The sequence below is a fragment of the Chenopodium album genome, chromosome 22 (assembly GCF_948465745.1).
Source record: "Chenopodium album chromosome 22, dcCheAlbu1.1, whole genome shotgun sequence".
Taxonomy (NCBI): Eukaryota; Viridiplantae; Streptophyta; class Magnoliopsida; order Caryophyllales; family Amaranthaceae; genus Chenopodium; species Chenopodium album.
The window spans coordinates 619,105-635,447 of NC_137855.1; the positions used below are offsets into that span (position 1 = coordinate 619,105).

Sequence of the window (16,343 nt, forward strand, 5' to 3'; positions counted from 1 at the left end):
ATCTTACATGACTATATTTTTTTTTAGTATAATTTAGCATCATGAAAAGTAAAGGCATGAATAATGCCAACATCCTAATATTGCATACTCCGTACTTCGTATAAAATAGAGTGGATGAAGTAAAAATTTATTAATTTGTAAAATGAAGCATTGTTTTTTTGCTAATTGGTTAAAGATGAGCACAGCTTTTTTGCTCATTTGCAAAATTTGAGCAAATTTGTCCAAACTCTTCTTTTGTTTACTCTCTATTCCAACTAGACAATATTAAGTTTCTACGGAGCAACTAAATTACAGCAGTCGAGCACCCAACATAATAAAAATAATTCCAAAAATTCAACCCAAGTAAATAAACAAGTATTATATTTAATCGCTTAAATAGAAATCAGCAAAGTTAAATTTTTACATCAATAACTCTTAGTGCAAATTTTGCTCATTTTCTAAACAAACTTAAGTCATACTGCAATTACACATTGACTTAAGTTAAATAAATTACACATTATATAAGAGAAGGTTGAAGCACAACACATAGAACAACAATAGTTAGATAAATTACACATACTTGTATATATTATACTACGTACATCCAATGGATTAGACTATATGTTAAAACACTGTGAATAGGTAGTTGTACATTTCCACAATCACACCACTTGTCATTAGCATCCTACCAGGGAATACAACAATTTTATTATTAATGTACTTTCTTATCTCATAATCGTGATTATACATTGCCTCATGCATCCAAGTATTTGATTAGGACCTCTTTCTCTCCTTTCTCCATTCAATCACTGCATTAGAAAGTACGATAGTAAATATTGATACGACTTCGTATTACATATTTAGGCATGAAAAAAGAATAGAACATTGTTTGATATGCAAAGTCGTAATGGATTCATTTGCAAAGCAAGTTTGAAGCTAAGAGTCCTATAAAATGCCACACTTTTTAAAGCTCAGGAAGTCATTTTTTGGCGAAACATTGTGTATATCCAAGATGAATAAACAGTAAAGACAGAATAAGCACCAAAAACAATGGTTACCATTGAAACAAAAGTATGCTTAAAATTCAAGACAGCCCTACAAAAGATGAATTAATCTCACCTCAGCATCAACTTTGGTGCATTGCGTCGAGTTGACAGCCTTCAACACCTCAGAGAGAACCTCAGCAGTTTCGTACGCCTTTGTGAGCTGAGCACTAAACACACAATTGTTTGATAAGGTGGTAATGAAGCAGCATCAAAGCTGACACAACACTTTGAAATTTTGATTTGGTTCCTGTCATAAGCAACTCACCGTTGAACCTCATTGTCAGAATTTTGCAATGCTTGAATATACTTGTCATTGTAATGCTGATAAAAACTTCGCATCTCCAGAGCATCACTGCCTCTATCCCTCTCCATCAAAGTTCGTTCAAAATCCTGCAGGGCAGAAATTTATAAGAATCAGCCAGATGACGGAAAAAGACAGAATCTGAAAAATAAACTAAGACAATCTATAAGTGCAACTAACTCAGATGTCACATTAGACAATGGTGTATAACCTTTTCTAGCCCTTGAAGAAGAGCAGTCTTGAATGCACGGACACCACGACCATAAGAAGTTGGATCCAATCGACTTGCTAACTCAAATGTGTAGAACCTACCTGCAAGCCATCATTCGTAATCAATGTAAAATGTGAGCTTTCAAAAGTAGAAATCAAGTTAAATCTCAGTGAAAGAGGTGGAGGAAAATTGAGCAAAACTAGATTGAGTATACGTACTCTTTAACCGGATTCAATTCCTGAACGAATGGATGACTATCCCAAGAGTATACAGAGAAAAACATCAAAGAGAGAAGGAAAATCGAAATGATAGACATCATACTTTGTAATGCTTTGGTGGAAAAAATAAAGTTATATAACAAAATGGCAAAACTAATTTCAGCTCAACCTTGAAAACACCTAGCCATTGCAATTACTTCCGGTTAATAAAGGCAAAATTAGCCTTAACAGCATCAACTATGGTTTGGTTGCACCCAATAGCATAACCTTAAGCAGCGGGTGCACCCACACAATGAACTTAAATAGCAATTTTTTTTTATTTTTATTTTTTTTTTTTTATTTTTTTTTTTTGTGCTATTTGAACTCGTAAATTTAAACTGTACAACTATCTCAATAATCTATAACGTTCATAAAATGAGCAGCCTACAGCCTCACACCTCCCCCCAAACGTCCCAAACTTACAAAATCGCCACATTAGTGATTGGGAGCCAAAGATACACATACATACATACATTCATACAACCAAATTCTTAAAAAAAAAAAAAAAATGAAAGTTGAAAACATACATAGATAAGCAACCCTAGGATTAAGCTTTTCGACTTCATTGGCAGCACGAAGGATGGGAACAACCCTCTCAGCAAGAGAAGGCGGAACAATATAACCGTCAAAAGCTGTATCACCAGCACCAGGGTTCCCTGCCGTTTGAGTTGGTTGATCAGAACCACCACCTATGAAAGCACACGGCGACGCCATCTTCCAACTACTTAATTATATCTGCCCAAATTTAAACAACAGCTTTTGCATTACAATCAAATCATTCATAACATGTATTAATCAAGCCTTAATATTACTAATCCAATTACTTGTATATACAATTAAAAACACTCACATTCTTCAATTCAATCTAATCACTCATAAGATAAATTAATCAAGCTTGAAGTTACTAATCCAATTACAAACAAATAAAACACACGTATTTGATTTCGATTCAATCAAATCACGATGAATCAAACTTAAAGTAATTAACCCAATTATATACAAATAAAAACCCTCGAATTTCATTTCAATTCAATCAAGATCAACTGTTCAATCAAAATTAAGTAACTCATAAACCACAAAATAAAAAGAAAAAAAAAAAAAAAAAAAAAAAACAAACAAACAGGCAATCCAACAAACATGCATCAAGCTAATTATACACCGTATTAAAATTTAAAATCAATTAAATTCAATCACTATAATAACTAAATACAGTAAGTAATTAGAAACAAAAAAAAAAAAAAAAAACAAAATCGACAACATATTAATTCAATTAAAACAATCAGAATAAATTAAATTAAGACGAAAATGGAGGTGTAGAGAGAGAAAGAAGTACCAGTAGAGAGAGAAAATGGAGCTAAGACATACAGAGTAAGTGAAGAGAATATCATCGAGCTTAAATAGAGCAAAAAAAAGTGCGCGAATATTGTAAATTTACGTTATTACCCTTTGTGATGTTGGTGTTTATAGCTGTAGTTTTCTGGGGTAATAGGGGTAGCTTTGAGAAAGTGATTCGAATTTTAAAATAGTGAAGATTCACATTGTAGCTTAAATTCTACAAAAAAAAAAAATGTTATTATTATGAATCCGTATATAGTACAGGGCTAAAACTAGTATTAAACCTTATTATTATGAATTCGTACATTGTACGGGGCTAAAACTACTCGTAGTATTTAACTAAACAAACACCATAACATGTGTTGCAAAATGAATTTCTTCCATTTTGCCATCACACTCATTTTCCTCTCCTAGAAGTATCCCTTTCTTTTACATTATTTACCTATTCTCAATTTAGAGAAACAAAATTATTTACCTATTCTCAATTTAGAGAAACAAAATTATTTACCTATTACAGATAGACTATAATGACTTGATGCTAACCAAAAAAAAAAAAAGAATGGATGAAATCATTTTGCCATCACACCCATTCTCAATTTAGAGAAACAAAGGATATGGTTAATTATAGATAGCCATATATTCCCACAAGTATATAAGACACTAAGTCATTAACAATTTTATTCACAATTAAAATTTTATTTTCTCAAGTCATTTTGATTAAGGTCACTTAAAATTTTTACAAACAATCTTTAATTTTTATTTTAACATGGCTGGAAGGTCAACAATAGTCCCTTTTTTTCTAGTACTAATGCTTGTCTTTATGTCTCAAGGTACTTTTAAATTCCACATTTAATCTTATTGTTAATTACGACATTATGAAAGAAATAGATAACCCCATCTTATTTTCGAGTACACGTAAATCTCGATTTACTCGAAGATGAATATAATTTTTATTTTTTTGCTCACTTATTTGGACAATATTTCTTATTTTAGCAGTAGTATTGTTTCTTACTATTATTTTGACATACAGGAATTATGAAGAGTAACGCACAAAGAATATGCTCAACTCCTTATGATAATAAACTAGACTGCACTCTTCCTGTTTGTGGAAAAAATTGTTGGACAAATAAAAATCATGCAAGGGGTGTATGCATCGAAACTCCAACGGGAAGTGATAAATACAGATGTTATTGTAACTCTCCTTGTTAATCTTATATACTCGTATTATGTTATATGTACTGTGATATGACTTTAATGAGCCTTTAAATAAACTGCATGCACTCAAGGCTCACAATGAGCCTTTAAATAAATTGCATGCACTTATAATGTATAATGATTTAACTCCGTTATGAAATATAATTTTTTTGGTTGACAATTTTTTCCCTGTCCTCTCTTATGCATTAAAGTAACAAAAATATTGAGTATAAATTTGATTTATTTCTAATCCATTCTTTATATTTCATCCATAACTACAACCAATGTATACAAATCTTTGTAAATTTTTTAACACATATATTCCCTGGCCTGAAAAATAAGAAGAAGAAAAAAGTAGGGGAATTTAGCCTTAGCCTAGTGTTGGAATTGAAAACCATGCATTACATGTGTGTATGTTGCTCGACCTAGGTACATTTCTTCCGGTGTTAGACAGTTAGACTTAGGCACTTAGTGTAACACCCCAATAATTCTCTCTTTAAACCTGTGAGGACCCTGAACAATATTCAAGAGAATTACTGGCGTGCTACCGCCACGTGTTCAAACGTTAAGGCTTTATCAGAAAATAGCAGCGGAAAAACTAAATCAGTTATAAATAAGTTTCAAAACCAACGAATGAAACCAAATTAAGTCATACAACTTGGAACCATTAAGGCCCTTATTCAAAACCCAATAAAAGTAGTAAGTGATTAAATTCAATGTTCAAATAAATTCAAACCCAAAAGAAATAGTGTCGAATAAAATCGAATTAATATAAATTCAAACTTGCAAAAGAAATAAAATGCAAACAACCAACTCTCTACTCAAGATCCCACAACCCTGATGAATGCTGCATGTGTAAGAACTTGTGGTAATTCTGCTCCCCAATATTACAAGTGTAAAAATTGGATCGTCACAGGGTCATTGAAAGGCGAAGGCCATGACCAAAGAAAGACACACAAAGCACGCAATCAGCAAAGCTGAGTACATACAAGCTGCAAAATAAATTAAGAAATCCATAACATGCTACTAATAATCAATCATCATGCATCATTAAATTATAGACTCAACACACGACTCAACTATTTATATTACTAAGACTCCATTAATTAATAATAGGTAAATCATTATTTTTATTCATTGGATTACGCAATAGACAAGGTTGTCCAACCCATGCTCCATTTGGAACATCAATAAAAGAAAAACCCCATGCCTCCTTTCGGAAACATCAATAAACATCCAACGACCACGGGCGCGACTCCGTGACCGTAGTTAGTATGAGATCTCACCTAACTCCTAGTTTTGAAAAATATTTGAAATAAGAGACTCGTAGATCAGACGACCTCGAGAAAAGTACACGGCTAATACCCCATGTACCCCAACCCCTGATTGTCATTACTCCAGAAGTGCACCAATCCAGAGTTTTATTGCTCATCCATCTTGCACTTTACGTGATTTACAGGTTTAGACTTGGTGATGACTCATATGCATAACAATACAATCAATCCAATATCAATTCAATCAAAAACAACTTTTCAATTTCAATTCTTGATTTATTAGTGGCAAGCAACATTTATTATTTATTCCTTTACTACCTCGGTGTATAAACACCTTGAGTGCATAAGGCACCCCAAAATCTCAACCTCGTCTTAGAAGACTTAAATTCTTCCTTTACTCATCCTGCTTGCATAATCATGAATGAGTAATAAATTAATCATTACACCAATCATATACCTTTGCCTCTAAGCGCACCTTGCATAATCAGAGCACAAATAATACTTGCAATATAAAATAGTGCACGTCATACGAAATTCACAATGTATAACCAAACAATTTAACTTAGTCATCCCTATACATGATACTAAGTTCTCGATCCGTCGTCCTTAAACATGCACCTAAAAAAAAGGTTTCGTAACTTGTACGTACCTTGAGCAAACGAATTAGTATGCCACTTTACTAACTAGAAATCACCTTCAATAAACTCCTCTCCTAAGCCAAATAATAACATCTCAATCAATACCCAATCAATCAAATTTACAGCAATACTAACTTACTTTAAAACCTTCAAAATCCAAATCAAACAACACTTTAAAACCTTCCCTTTAGTTAAAATTAAAGGCTTATATATAGTTCTTTAAATTTTTCTTCATAAAAACCTTAAAATACACTCTTATACATGAAATTACAGCAAGTTCAAAGTCTAATAAAAATCTGAAAATTATATAAAAACCCCTAAAAATCTCCCTTTTTAATGGGTGATTAAACCCTCTTTATAAAACATCAAAAGTAGTACTTAGAAACTATTTTCAACACTTAAAACTTCAGTAAAAACATATATTTATGCCTAATTAACTTTAAACATAATTAATTTTATTACTCAAACTCAAGGATAATATTTTAAGTATAAAAAAACTTCGTTAAAATCAAAAACTGCCCAAAAATCATATTTAGAGGCTGAATTTGGCCACGAGAGGGTGGTACTCACTACCAAAGGTAGTGAGTCTTTCTTAAAACGTTGTTTCCACATGGAAAACACTACTTTTTCATCAAAATCGGATGAGTTCAGAATCTGATCGGGATTAAAACGGGATTAATATTAACGAACGAAAATCTAAAAATTAAAACACGAATCTATGTGTTCAAAATAATCTGGAATTAAGTTAAACTAATCAGTAGTTATAATCACCAAAATTTCAAAACATCATTACTATAAAAGCCCTAAATCAATTGTTCATAAAAACCCTAAAATCATGATTTTCAATAAATTGAAACCCTAGGTTTATAATTCATAAAATATGAAATTTATAACATATATATAATCTGAAATTTATAATCTTTATACCATTAAAATATAATTTGATACTAAAAATATAATCTTTATACTAAAATCAAAACCCAAAACAATTAAATTAACATTAAGCAAAATAATGAAACAAAGGAGGATGAAAATAAGACTAACCTTTTTGTGTGGGAAATTTTTGGAGATTCATGGGATATTTATAGGAGAGAATTATTGTAGGGTAAAAAGAAAGATTGGGCCTCATAAAAATAATGGGTCGATTAAGTAAACAAATGGGTTAGGCTTGTGTGATTGGACATAAATTGTAGAATAAAGGTGCATAAAATAATTTGTTCAAATAATTTTCGACCCAGATTAATAATTTGAAACTTTTGAAATTAAATTATGAAAAATAACAAATAAATATTATAAATAAAATAAATTTTCATTTATAAAATATTTAAAAATACGGGGGATTACACTTAGCTAATGAATTTTGGAGTTGGGAAAATTTTGGAGCTAGGTGCATTGCATGCGTAAGTTGCTCGAGCTCTCAAGGTGCTATTAACTATAACTAGCTAAAGTAGAAACCGTTGATATCACCACTGCCTATGTGTTAGCTTTTTAGTAAAAAAAATCCCGCCAAAACTATAAGTGACATTATTGTATGTCTTTTACATAATTTATTTTGGTGTTCCACTCAGGGCTTGTTCTAATTCATTGAACTAAGATGAACTGAACTGATTGGAGCTGAACTAAACTTAACTGAATAGAGCCGAAATGAATTGTTTACGAGAAAAGAAAATCAGGAACTAAACTGAACTGAATTGAACTAAACTGAACTGAATTGAAATTAAGTTGAAGAGAACAGGCCCTCAGTTCACCATTTGGACTAACCCGAAATTGGGGCTCAATTATGAGTATAATTTAAAATTCAAATTTTTTTTAAAAAAAAATTTCATTTCAAAATATGAGTATTATTTTTTGGTAGATTTTGAATTAACATTATAATTCATTAGAAAATTTTGTGAAAACCGTGCGTGACACGAGACTTAATCTAGTCTTAAAACTCTCTTAAATGTAAAAATATATATATAAAAAAATGAATAACATTGAATAATTGAGAAACATAAACATTGAAACTAAGGGCTTGTTTGGGATTGTTTTTTGTTTTCAGTTTTCACAGGAAACAAGAAAAAGGTCAATTCCACTTTTCTGTTGTCTGTTTTCAAAATTATCATGATTTTAATAAGTTTGTCTAATTTTTGTTTTATTTATGACACATATCATATGAGTTTGAAAATCAGAAACAAAAAACCACAACGATACCAAGCGAACCCTAAACTTTTATTTGGAAACGAATGAACCGATAGAGTAAATAAAGTTGGATTTCACTTTGTAAAATAGATGTTCAATGTTCACACATTGTTATATGTGGTCAGTTACACCATAAATTAATGGCGTGGGCACATGATCGCTTCACATATAATTAATGTAAGCAATTAGGGGGCGTTTGGTTGGGGGGTTTCAGGAAAGGGAATGGGAATGATTCCGTTTGTTGTCGTTTGTTTATCAATTTCTATCATTCCCTAAATCCCTTTACCCCTTTTTATTTTTGACTTAACCCAAAAACCCTCTACTCTCATTCCCCACCCCTCCCTACACTTTCCCATTCCCATTCCCATTCCCATTCCCCCCTCACTACCCATCACTCCATCAGTCTCTCTCTTCTCTTAACCCTAAAAACTCTCACAGCCGTCACCTGAAGTCTGACCTCCGGCCACCACAGCAGAGACCGGAGAACTTGCACTGGCGACGACCTCCGACGGACAAGGTACAACGGCCGGCGACTTCATGCTCCTGATTTTTTTCTTCAAGTTTTATAGCTGAATCAACTCTTTTTTTGTTCTTTTTCATAAATTGTTGAAGAAACTACAATTATTATTCTTGAACTATTGTGTGTAATTGATGTTTACTGCTGCTTGTTTCTTCAAGGTTTGTATTTTAATTTTTTTTTTTTTTGAATTTTGGGGAGGACGAACTGGTATTTTCTTCAACTTTTATTTTTTTAATTTTTGGGAAGACCAACAGCTTGCTGTTATACTTTATTCAACCTTTTTTTTTTTAATTTTTGGGGAGGACGACAATTTTCTAATTTGATATGGACATATTGATAATTTGATATGGATATAATATGTATTTGGAATTGTATTTTAATTTTTTTTGCTTAATTTTTTTTTTCCATATTATAAGAAAATATGATACAGGTTTATCATATGTTTTTCATAACCAGTTCTTCAATTTTTATTTCATGAAAAAACAGGTTTATCATATAATAATAGGCTATTATTGGAAAAAATAAAAAGGAATTTAAAAATTCATACTTTGATTTCCTAGCTTGAACCAAACAGTCATAAAAGGGAATCAATGAACAGTTCATTCCGTTTCATGGACACAACCAAACAACTAGGCTAAATCAGGGTCAACCCATTCCTTTCTCCTTCATTCCCTGGATTCATTCCATTCCGATTCCCATGAGCGAACCAAACGGCCCCTTAATATATTGAATAATGGGATGATCGAACTACCTTAAAAGGTAGACACATGCATCATTGTAATAGAATTGGGCCCTATTCAGTTCACCTTTACAAATTAATATTGAGCAAAAATAAGTTCAATTCTATAAAAATAAGTTAAGTTCTGTTCAATAAATTTATCAGTTTAGTAAAATTAATATAATTTCAGTTTTGTAAAAATTAGTAACTCTAAAGAAGAAATACAATACAGAATCAGTAAAAATAATTTCATTTAAGCAAAATTAATTTCGGTTTAGTAAAAATAGTTTCAGTTTAATAAACATAATTTCAGTTCAGCAAAAATAAGGTGAAGTAAACAGGGCCTTAATTACACAGTTATTTTTATAAACAAGTAGAATTATTCTTTTATATGATATTCAAAATAAAAGGAAAAAGGTTACTTGAATTAATGAAGTAACTACTACTACTTTTTTTTTTTTTTTTTTTTTAAAAAAAAAAAAAAATTAATTGATGTTAGTAATTTGGGTTACATATATAGTAAAAATAAAGGTACGATTATGAACAATTGAATTAATGTATAAATAAGGTTACTTTTATAAACAAGTGTAATCATATCATGTAGTTGGCCGAGTTGTTTAATTTCACAATACCTCAATGCTTAAAAATCTCTTGTACGAAGTATTAAGTTTGATATAAGCCTATAACTTTATAAGGTAATAGTTTTTAGCATATCAGATCTTAAAGGCCGGCGATACCTCAAACTAAATTATTGGTACATTGAACACCAACCCAATCTCGATCAAGTCAAAAGTGAATCGATTTGATCATTCCAGTCCAATAGCATTGATCGCCCGCCTTGTGATACAAATAATATACTTTGTACTACTTCCGTTTCATAAATAATTAAATATGATATTTTAGATTTTGTTTCTTGAAGATTACTTACGGAGTATTTATTTTCCGTTTTTCAAAGGAAAGAGAGGATAATACTGTAGTTGTCTTAGTATTGCCAAAAATAGAAACTACTCATATATGCTTGATAAAAGTTCTCTGTGCCTTTAAATGCTGCTCAAATCTGTAAAAGAGCTTCAATTGTTTCATTCTCAAGCCATTAAATCCGGCTTACAATCCAGCATCTTCACATTCAACAATCTCATCCATTGTTATGCGAAATATGGGTTTTTGCGGTATGCCCACAAACTGTTCGACGAAATGCCTGAAAGAAATGTATTCACTTGGAACACTATTATTGCTGCCCACTTGAAGAATCAAGATATAAAGACAGCTGAAGTCCTTTTTATGTCTTCCCCATACAAGGATTTAGTGACTTACAACTCTATGTTATCTGGGTATGTTAATGCAGATGATAAACACGAGCACGAATCGAGTGATCGTGCTCTTAAACTCTTTGTTGAGATGCAATCATCACAAGTTAGTGGTGGTAGTAGAAACATGGATGAGTTTACAATCACTACTATGCTTAACTTGGTTGCTAAGTTATCTTTCGCGTCTTTGGGGATGCAGTTGCATTCATACATGGTGAAAAGTGGGAATTATAGTAGTGGATTTTCTTGTAGTTCACTTATTGATATGTATTCCAAATGTGGTTATTTTCAAGAAGCAATTCGGGTTTTTAATGATTGTCGTGGTGGGTTGGATTCGGTATCTAAGAATGCTATAGTAGCTGCTTGTTGCAGAGAAAGTAAGTTGGATTTGGCCTTAAATATCTTTTGGCACGAGGCTGAGTTGAATGACACTATATCTTGGAACACGATTATTTCTGGTTTTGTACATAATGATCTTCATGAGAAGGCATTGAGATTATTCATTTGCATGATGGAAAATGGGATCAGATTGAATAACCATACCTTTGCTAGCATCTTAGGTGCCTGCTCGGGTACAAGGAACCTTAGTCTTGGGAAGGAAGTCCATGCACATGTTTTGAAGGCTGGATTTATCGAGAATTCTTTTATCAGCAGTGGTATCGTAGATGTTTATTGCAAGTGTGGTAATATGGATTATGCTAAATCTGCCTATAAAGCATTTAGCATGGGGAACGCCTTTTCCATCAGTTCAATGATTGTGGCATACTCATCAATAGGCAACATGGTGGAAGCGCGAAGGCTTTTTGACACACTGCTTGAGAAGAACTCTGTAGTTTGGACTGCTTTGTTTTCAGGGTATGTGAAATCACATTGTTGTGAAGCAGCATTTGAAACTTTTATCAGAGTTTCTAGCTAAAGAAGTAGATATTCCAGATGTTTTGATATTGATGACTCTGCTTGGTGCATGTGCTATACAAGCCTCCTTGCATCCTGGTAAGCAGATTCATTCTTACATACTAAGGATTGGTATGAAATTAGATAATAAACTTCAGAGTTCAATGATTGACATGTACTCGAAATGTGGCCACATAACATATGCTGAGAGAATTTTCTCAGGAGTCAAAGAGAAGGATTCAGTCCTTTATAATGTGATGATTGCTGGTTATGCTAATCATGGGCAAGAAAATGAGGCCGTTAAATTGTTTAAGGAGATGTGTGAGAGAAATATTAGACCAAATGCTGCAACTTTTGTGGCTCTTTTATCAACTTGTCGGCATGCTGGCTTGGTGGAATCAGGTGAAAAGCATTTTGATGCCATGGAAAGAGATTATGGTATACAACGAGAAGCTGATCACTATGCTTGTATGATTGATCTCTATGGAAGGGCTCATAAACTGGACAAGGCGGCTGCCTTAATGGGAAAAATTCCTTTTGAACCAGATGCTGTTTTATTGGGTGCTTTTTTAAATGCTTGTAGGATAAACGGGAATTTAAAACTGGCCAGAGAAACAGAGGAAAAGCTGTTGAGAATTGAGGGTGAAAATGGGTCTCGTTATGTGCAATTGGCTAATGTATATGCTTCAGAGGGGGATTGGGATGAGGTTGGGAGGATTAGGAAGAAGATGAAAGGGAAGGTGATCAAGAAGCTTGTAGGATGCAGTTGGATACATCTGGAGAAAGGTGTTACTGTCTTTACTTCTGGTGACACATCTCACTTGAAATCCGATGCAATCTACTCTTTGCTTGCATGTTTAGTAGCAGAAATTAACCACCTTGCCTTGGTCGAAAGATCTGCTTGCAGATAAAATGAATTAATTCCTGGGAACTATGTCATGAAGATGTTTGCTGTGACCTTATAGTATTCGCTTCTGTAAGAATTTGAACTAATTGTGCTTGACAGGAGCAGATTCTTCATAAACATGAGAAATCAAATTATGGGAATCAACTGTGTGATGATATTTAATAAGAAGGGGAAGGAACCCCAAGTTTGGCTTTATCTAATGGATATTCAGTATGCAAGTCTGTTTGAATCACTCTGCAGCTGTTGAGTGGGGTTGGGGTGAGGAGGGTGAGGGAAGGTCGGGGAGTCTTAATGATCAACAAAAGTGCTTATTTTTTGGGCAGGTTTGTTTTATACTTTTATCTCGCGCATAGTCCATACATTTTCCTTATTTAATTCTTGCCAATTTAGGTCGGATTTGGTTCAGCTGAATAATTTTGAACTGAAATCGTTTTTAGATTTCAAGTTTCAATATCTGTTTGATTCTTAAGTCAGAAAATCTGGATAAGAGTGGGTGAGGAGAGCTAGAGTGGAGGAAAGGAGGAAGATATGGCATATGGTGGACAGTGTGACACTTTTTTTTTCTTTTTTTTTTCCCTTCAAATTAGGGACATCTCTTCCATCTTCGAGGATATTATATTTCACCTGCATATTTATTTTTCTCTTTCTCTCATGCTAAACATAGGAAAAATCTTAAAAGTAATTGTTTGGAATATAATGTTCCCTTCAATTAAAATGGCTCGTCATATCTATTCCTGTTTCAATATTATTGTTACACTTATGTTGTCAGTACACAATTTAGTTACAGCATGAGCCTTTTCCTTATTTGTTGACTAATGGTTGTAATTGAAGATGATGTAAGTCGAGTTCAATATTTTAGTTTGATATTAATTATGTTTTACTCTTTACTTGATGTCTTCCAATTAAATGTCACTAAATTACAATATTATTTTTGATCTTGTTTCTGATGTTGATATTTTTGAAAAAGTATTTATATTTTGTCATCACCAATTTGGAAGAGTATTCTCCTAACATTAGTGTGAACAATAATATTGCAGTTATACCTTTTGGTCTGAGCCACACAACTGTGATATAGGCTGACTGATTTGCACGAGCTTTGGTGTAAGAAGATCTACAACCATGCTCCTTGGAGCAGTTCGAACATCTAAATTAGTATGTTTTTCTTTACCCTACATGAAGATTTGTTTGAGTTTTGGTTGTTATAAATGAGTATGCAATAGTTTATATTTTATTTATTTATTTATTTTTATGTGTCTTATAAATAGTTGATACCGTTTAGTCATAGTTATGGCTATTCATGGGAGTATAATGTTTATTTTGGCCTCACCATGCCAAGAAAACTGAGGAAAACCAATTGTTAGTGGTGTGGAATTCTCCATCCTGTGGTTATAGTTCACAATTTGATTGGTGTACATTCATTTAATTTTGCTTTTATACGCTGTAATACCCACCAATTGAACACATTTATTACTCTCCAAGAAGAAAAAATTGACACCCTGGAAACAAGGGGTTAGATATTCAAGAATTTGTAATAATGTTTTATGTTGCACGATTATGCAGTTTGCAGCATATATAGATATAGATAAAGTTTAAAGTTTATAACGGAAAACGAACTGAACCTTGGTTACAGTACTACAACGGAAAACGAACTGAACCCTTGGTTACAGTTTTATAACGGAAAACAGAACTGAACCTTTTTATAGTTCTAGACACATAAAATTTAAAACACAATTCTTAATGGCATATAATATAAAACACGATTCCTGATAGAGCTGCCACTATAAAATGCTAATACATAGGGATACAATCAGTCGACCTCCTTCTTGATCACCATAGTAGCAGAACCAGTCGCACATATTGGCTGATCAGAACCAATCATACTTATTGGCTCTTCCCCCTGCTGGAGAGGCCCAGGCATCACAGTGATACCATCAGCAGAATTTGCTAAGTGCATATCCCTCTTCCTGATCTTACTTTCACGACGTTTCTTCCGCTCATCAGGTGTCTCATCCTTGTAATGAATCTGAGTATGTGCTGAATACCTATTTCCATTTTCAAAAACAACGTGACACTTAGGGCAAGTGTACGGGCCATACTTTTTGTAGGGATGACTCCTATACATTGAGGCTCGTCTTGCATGAGATGCAGGTTCAGTTGTTGCGTTGTTGTTATTAGGTTCAGAAGCTTGTCCTGCCACTTCTTCTGATGCAGGGTGAATTTCAGGAAAAGTTGGATTTGGTTGAGGATGAAATGAATTAAAATGGAGCGTGCCATTTCCATCAACAAGGATCAGATTTTGGTGGTTTGGTGAGTTCAGTATTGAACTTGGAAAAGAAGGAACAGGATTGTATATCTCACCACGGTATCTAAATGATCGATTGAATAAACTTAAACCCATTGTATGCTGAGAAGTGGTGCGACTTTGATCGAGAATTCTTTGGCATAGGTTGGATGGTTGTCCTTGATGAGTGGACAAACTGACTATATTCTGCCTTAGGTATGAAATAGCAGTAGGTATCTCTTGCTCAGAGTTTGTAGCATACGTACCTCGAGTATTTCCAATTCCTGTAGCAACAACGGGAGAAGCATATTGTGAATGAAGTCTTGCGAACCGGGGGCTACCATTTGTTTCTGAATACCTATTCAGTATGGGTTCTTGGTTCGGGCCTAGATTTAAAAATGGCTGCTGGACATGTGAAGATGCAGGATTGAAGATGCTTATAATTGGGGGATTACTTGATGAACCTGCAGAAGGACTGTTGCTTGCAAATTGAGAAATGGGGTTATTGTTCAGGAGGTTGATATTGAGGGACGAACTGTTTCCCACAAAAATATTCAAGTTTACATTGTTTTGAGGTTGTATAGGATAGGAATCAGATGAGCCATGCGCATGGAGACCAAAAGGTATATTAAGGTTTGATCTCCTAGTCCTTGCTCCATCCGGATGATGATGGGAGGACTGTTGATCAATCACGGGATTGGCCTGATTTTGGTGAGAAGGCAAGGTGCTGCTTGAGTTGACAGAGAGTGAGAGAGAGAGGTTGAGGTTAACATCAACTGCACCAAGACCATCAGAGGTTGGTGCAAGTGTTGTGCCAAGGACACCATGCTCAGATTGGCTACGGTGATTGGGGGATGCCATGGTGATGAAGAGAAGGGCTCTGAAAATTGATAGAATGAGTTTCATTGAGGATGGAATGGCTATTGGTGAGTTAATGAGAAGTGGGAAGGCCCTGTTTATAGATGTCTCGGTATCACACTATTGGACGCCTCTGCCAGATAAGCCTTTTGTTAATTATGGAAAGATATCAGGGAGATTTCTAGAATCATGAGTAATCTACCCTATCACGATTCACATTGGAGGACATTTAATGCTATTTTTCATTTAGAAGATCATAGGAGATATGATATTTTAAGTAACAAATCATGATTCTATTTTGTTTGACTAAAGACCCATTTTCATAATTCAGTATTCAGTTTTGTGTAGGAAATGACAGCAAAGGCCAGAGTCATATCAAAATTTAGTACTCGTGTTAAGCTAATTACTACCTCTGTTTCTTTTTATGTGCAACAAAGGAAAA

General features: G+C 33.5%; 1 protein-coding gene and 1 pseudogene across 1 annotated transcript; one reads left to right on the forward strand and one right to left on the reverse strand.

Annotated features, from left to right (window-relative positions):
- Window positions 1-475: 475 nt before the first annotated feature.
- Window positions 476-3,153, reverse strand: LOC145605633 (callose synthase 3-like). The gene is made up of 6 exons (XM_081661706.1): window positions 3,128-3,153; window positions 2,322-2,529; window positions 1,538-1,638; window positions 1,291-1,415; window positions 1,099-1,192; window positions 476-788 (listed from the first exon to the last, which is right to left on the reverse strand). Exons 2-6 carry the CDS (start codon window positions 2,506-2,508, stop codon window positions 786-788), a joined length of 510 nt encoding a protein of 169 aa, XP_081517832.1. The 5' UTR covers window positions 2,509-2,529; window positions 3,128-3,153; the 3' UTR covers window positions 476-785.
- Window positions 3,154-10,475: 7,322 nt separating this feature from the next.
- Window positions 10,476-12,957, forward strand: LOC145606178 (putative pentatricopeptide repeat-containing protein At3g18840 pseudogene; annotated as a pseudogene).
- The last annotated feature ends 3,386 nt before the right edge of the window (window positions 12,958-16,343 follow it).

Bases quoted from the DNA above. Each gene is read 5' to 3' on its own strand.
- LOC145605633 (XM_081661706.1), bottom strand. From the start codon at position 2,508: ATGGCGTCGCCGTGTGCTTTCATAGGTGGTGGTTCTGATCAACCAACT. The intron at 1,639-2,321 runs GTATGTTTTCAA...GATGGCTTGCAG, and splicing joins TCCTAGGGTTGCTTATCTAT to GTAGGTTCTACACATTTGAG. The intron at 1,193-1,290 runs GTGAGTTGCTTA...TTGTGTGTTTAG, and splicing joins TCTGACAATGAGGTTCAACG to TGCTCAGCTCACAAAGGCGT.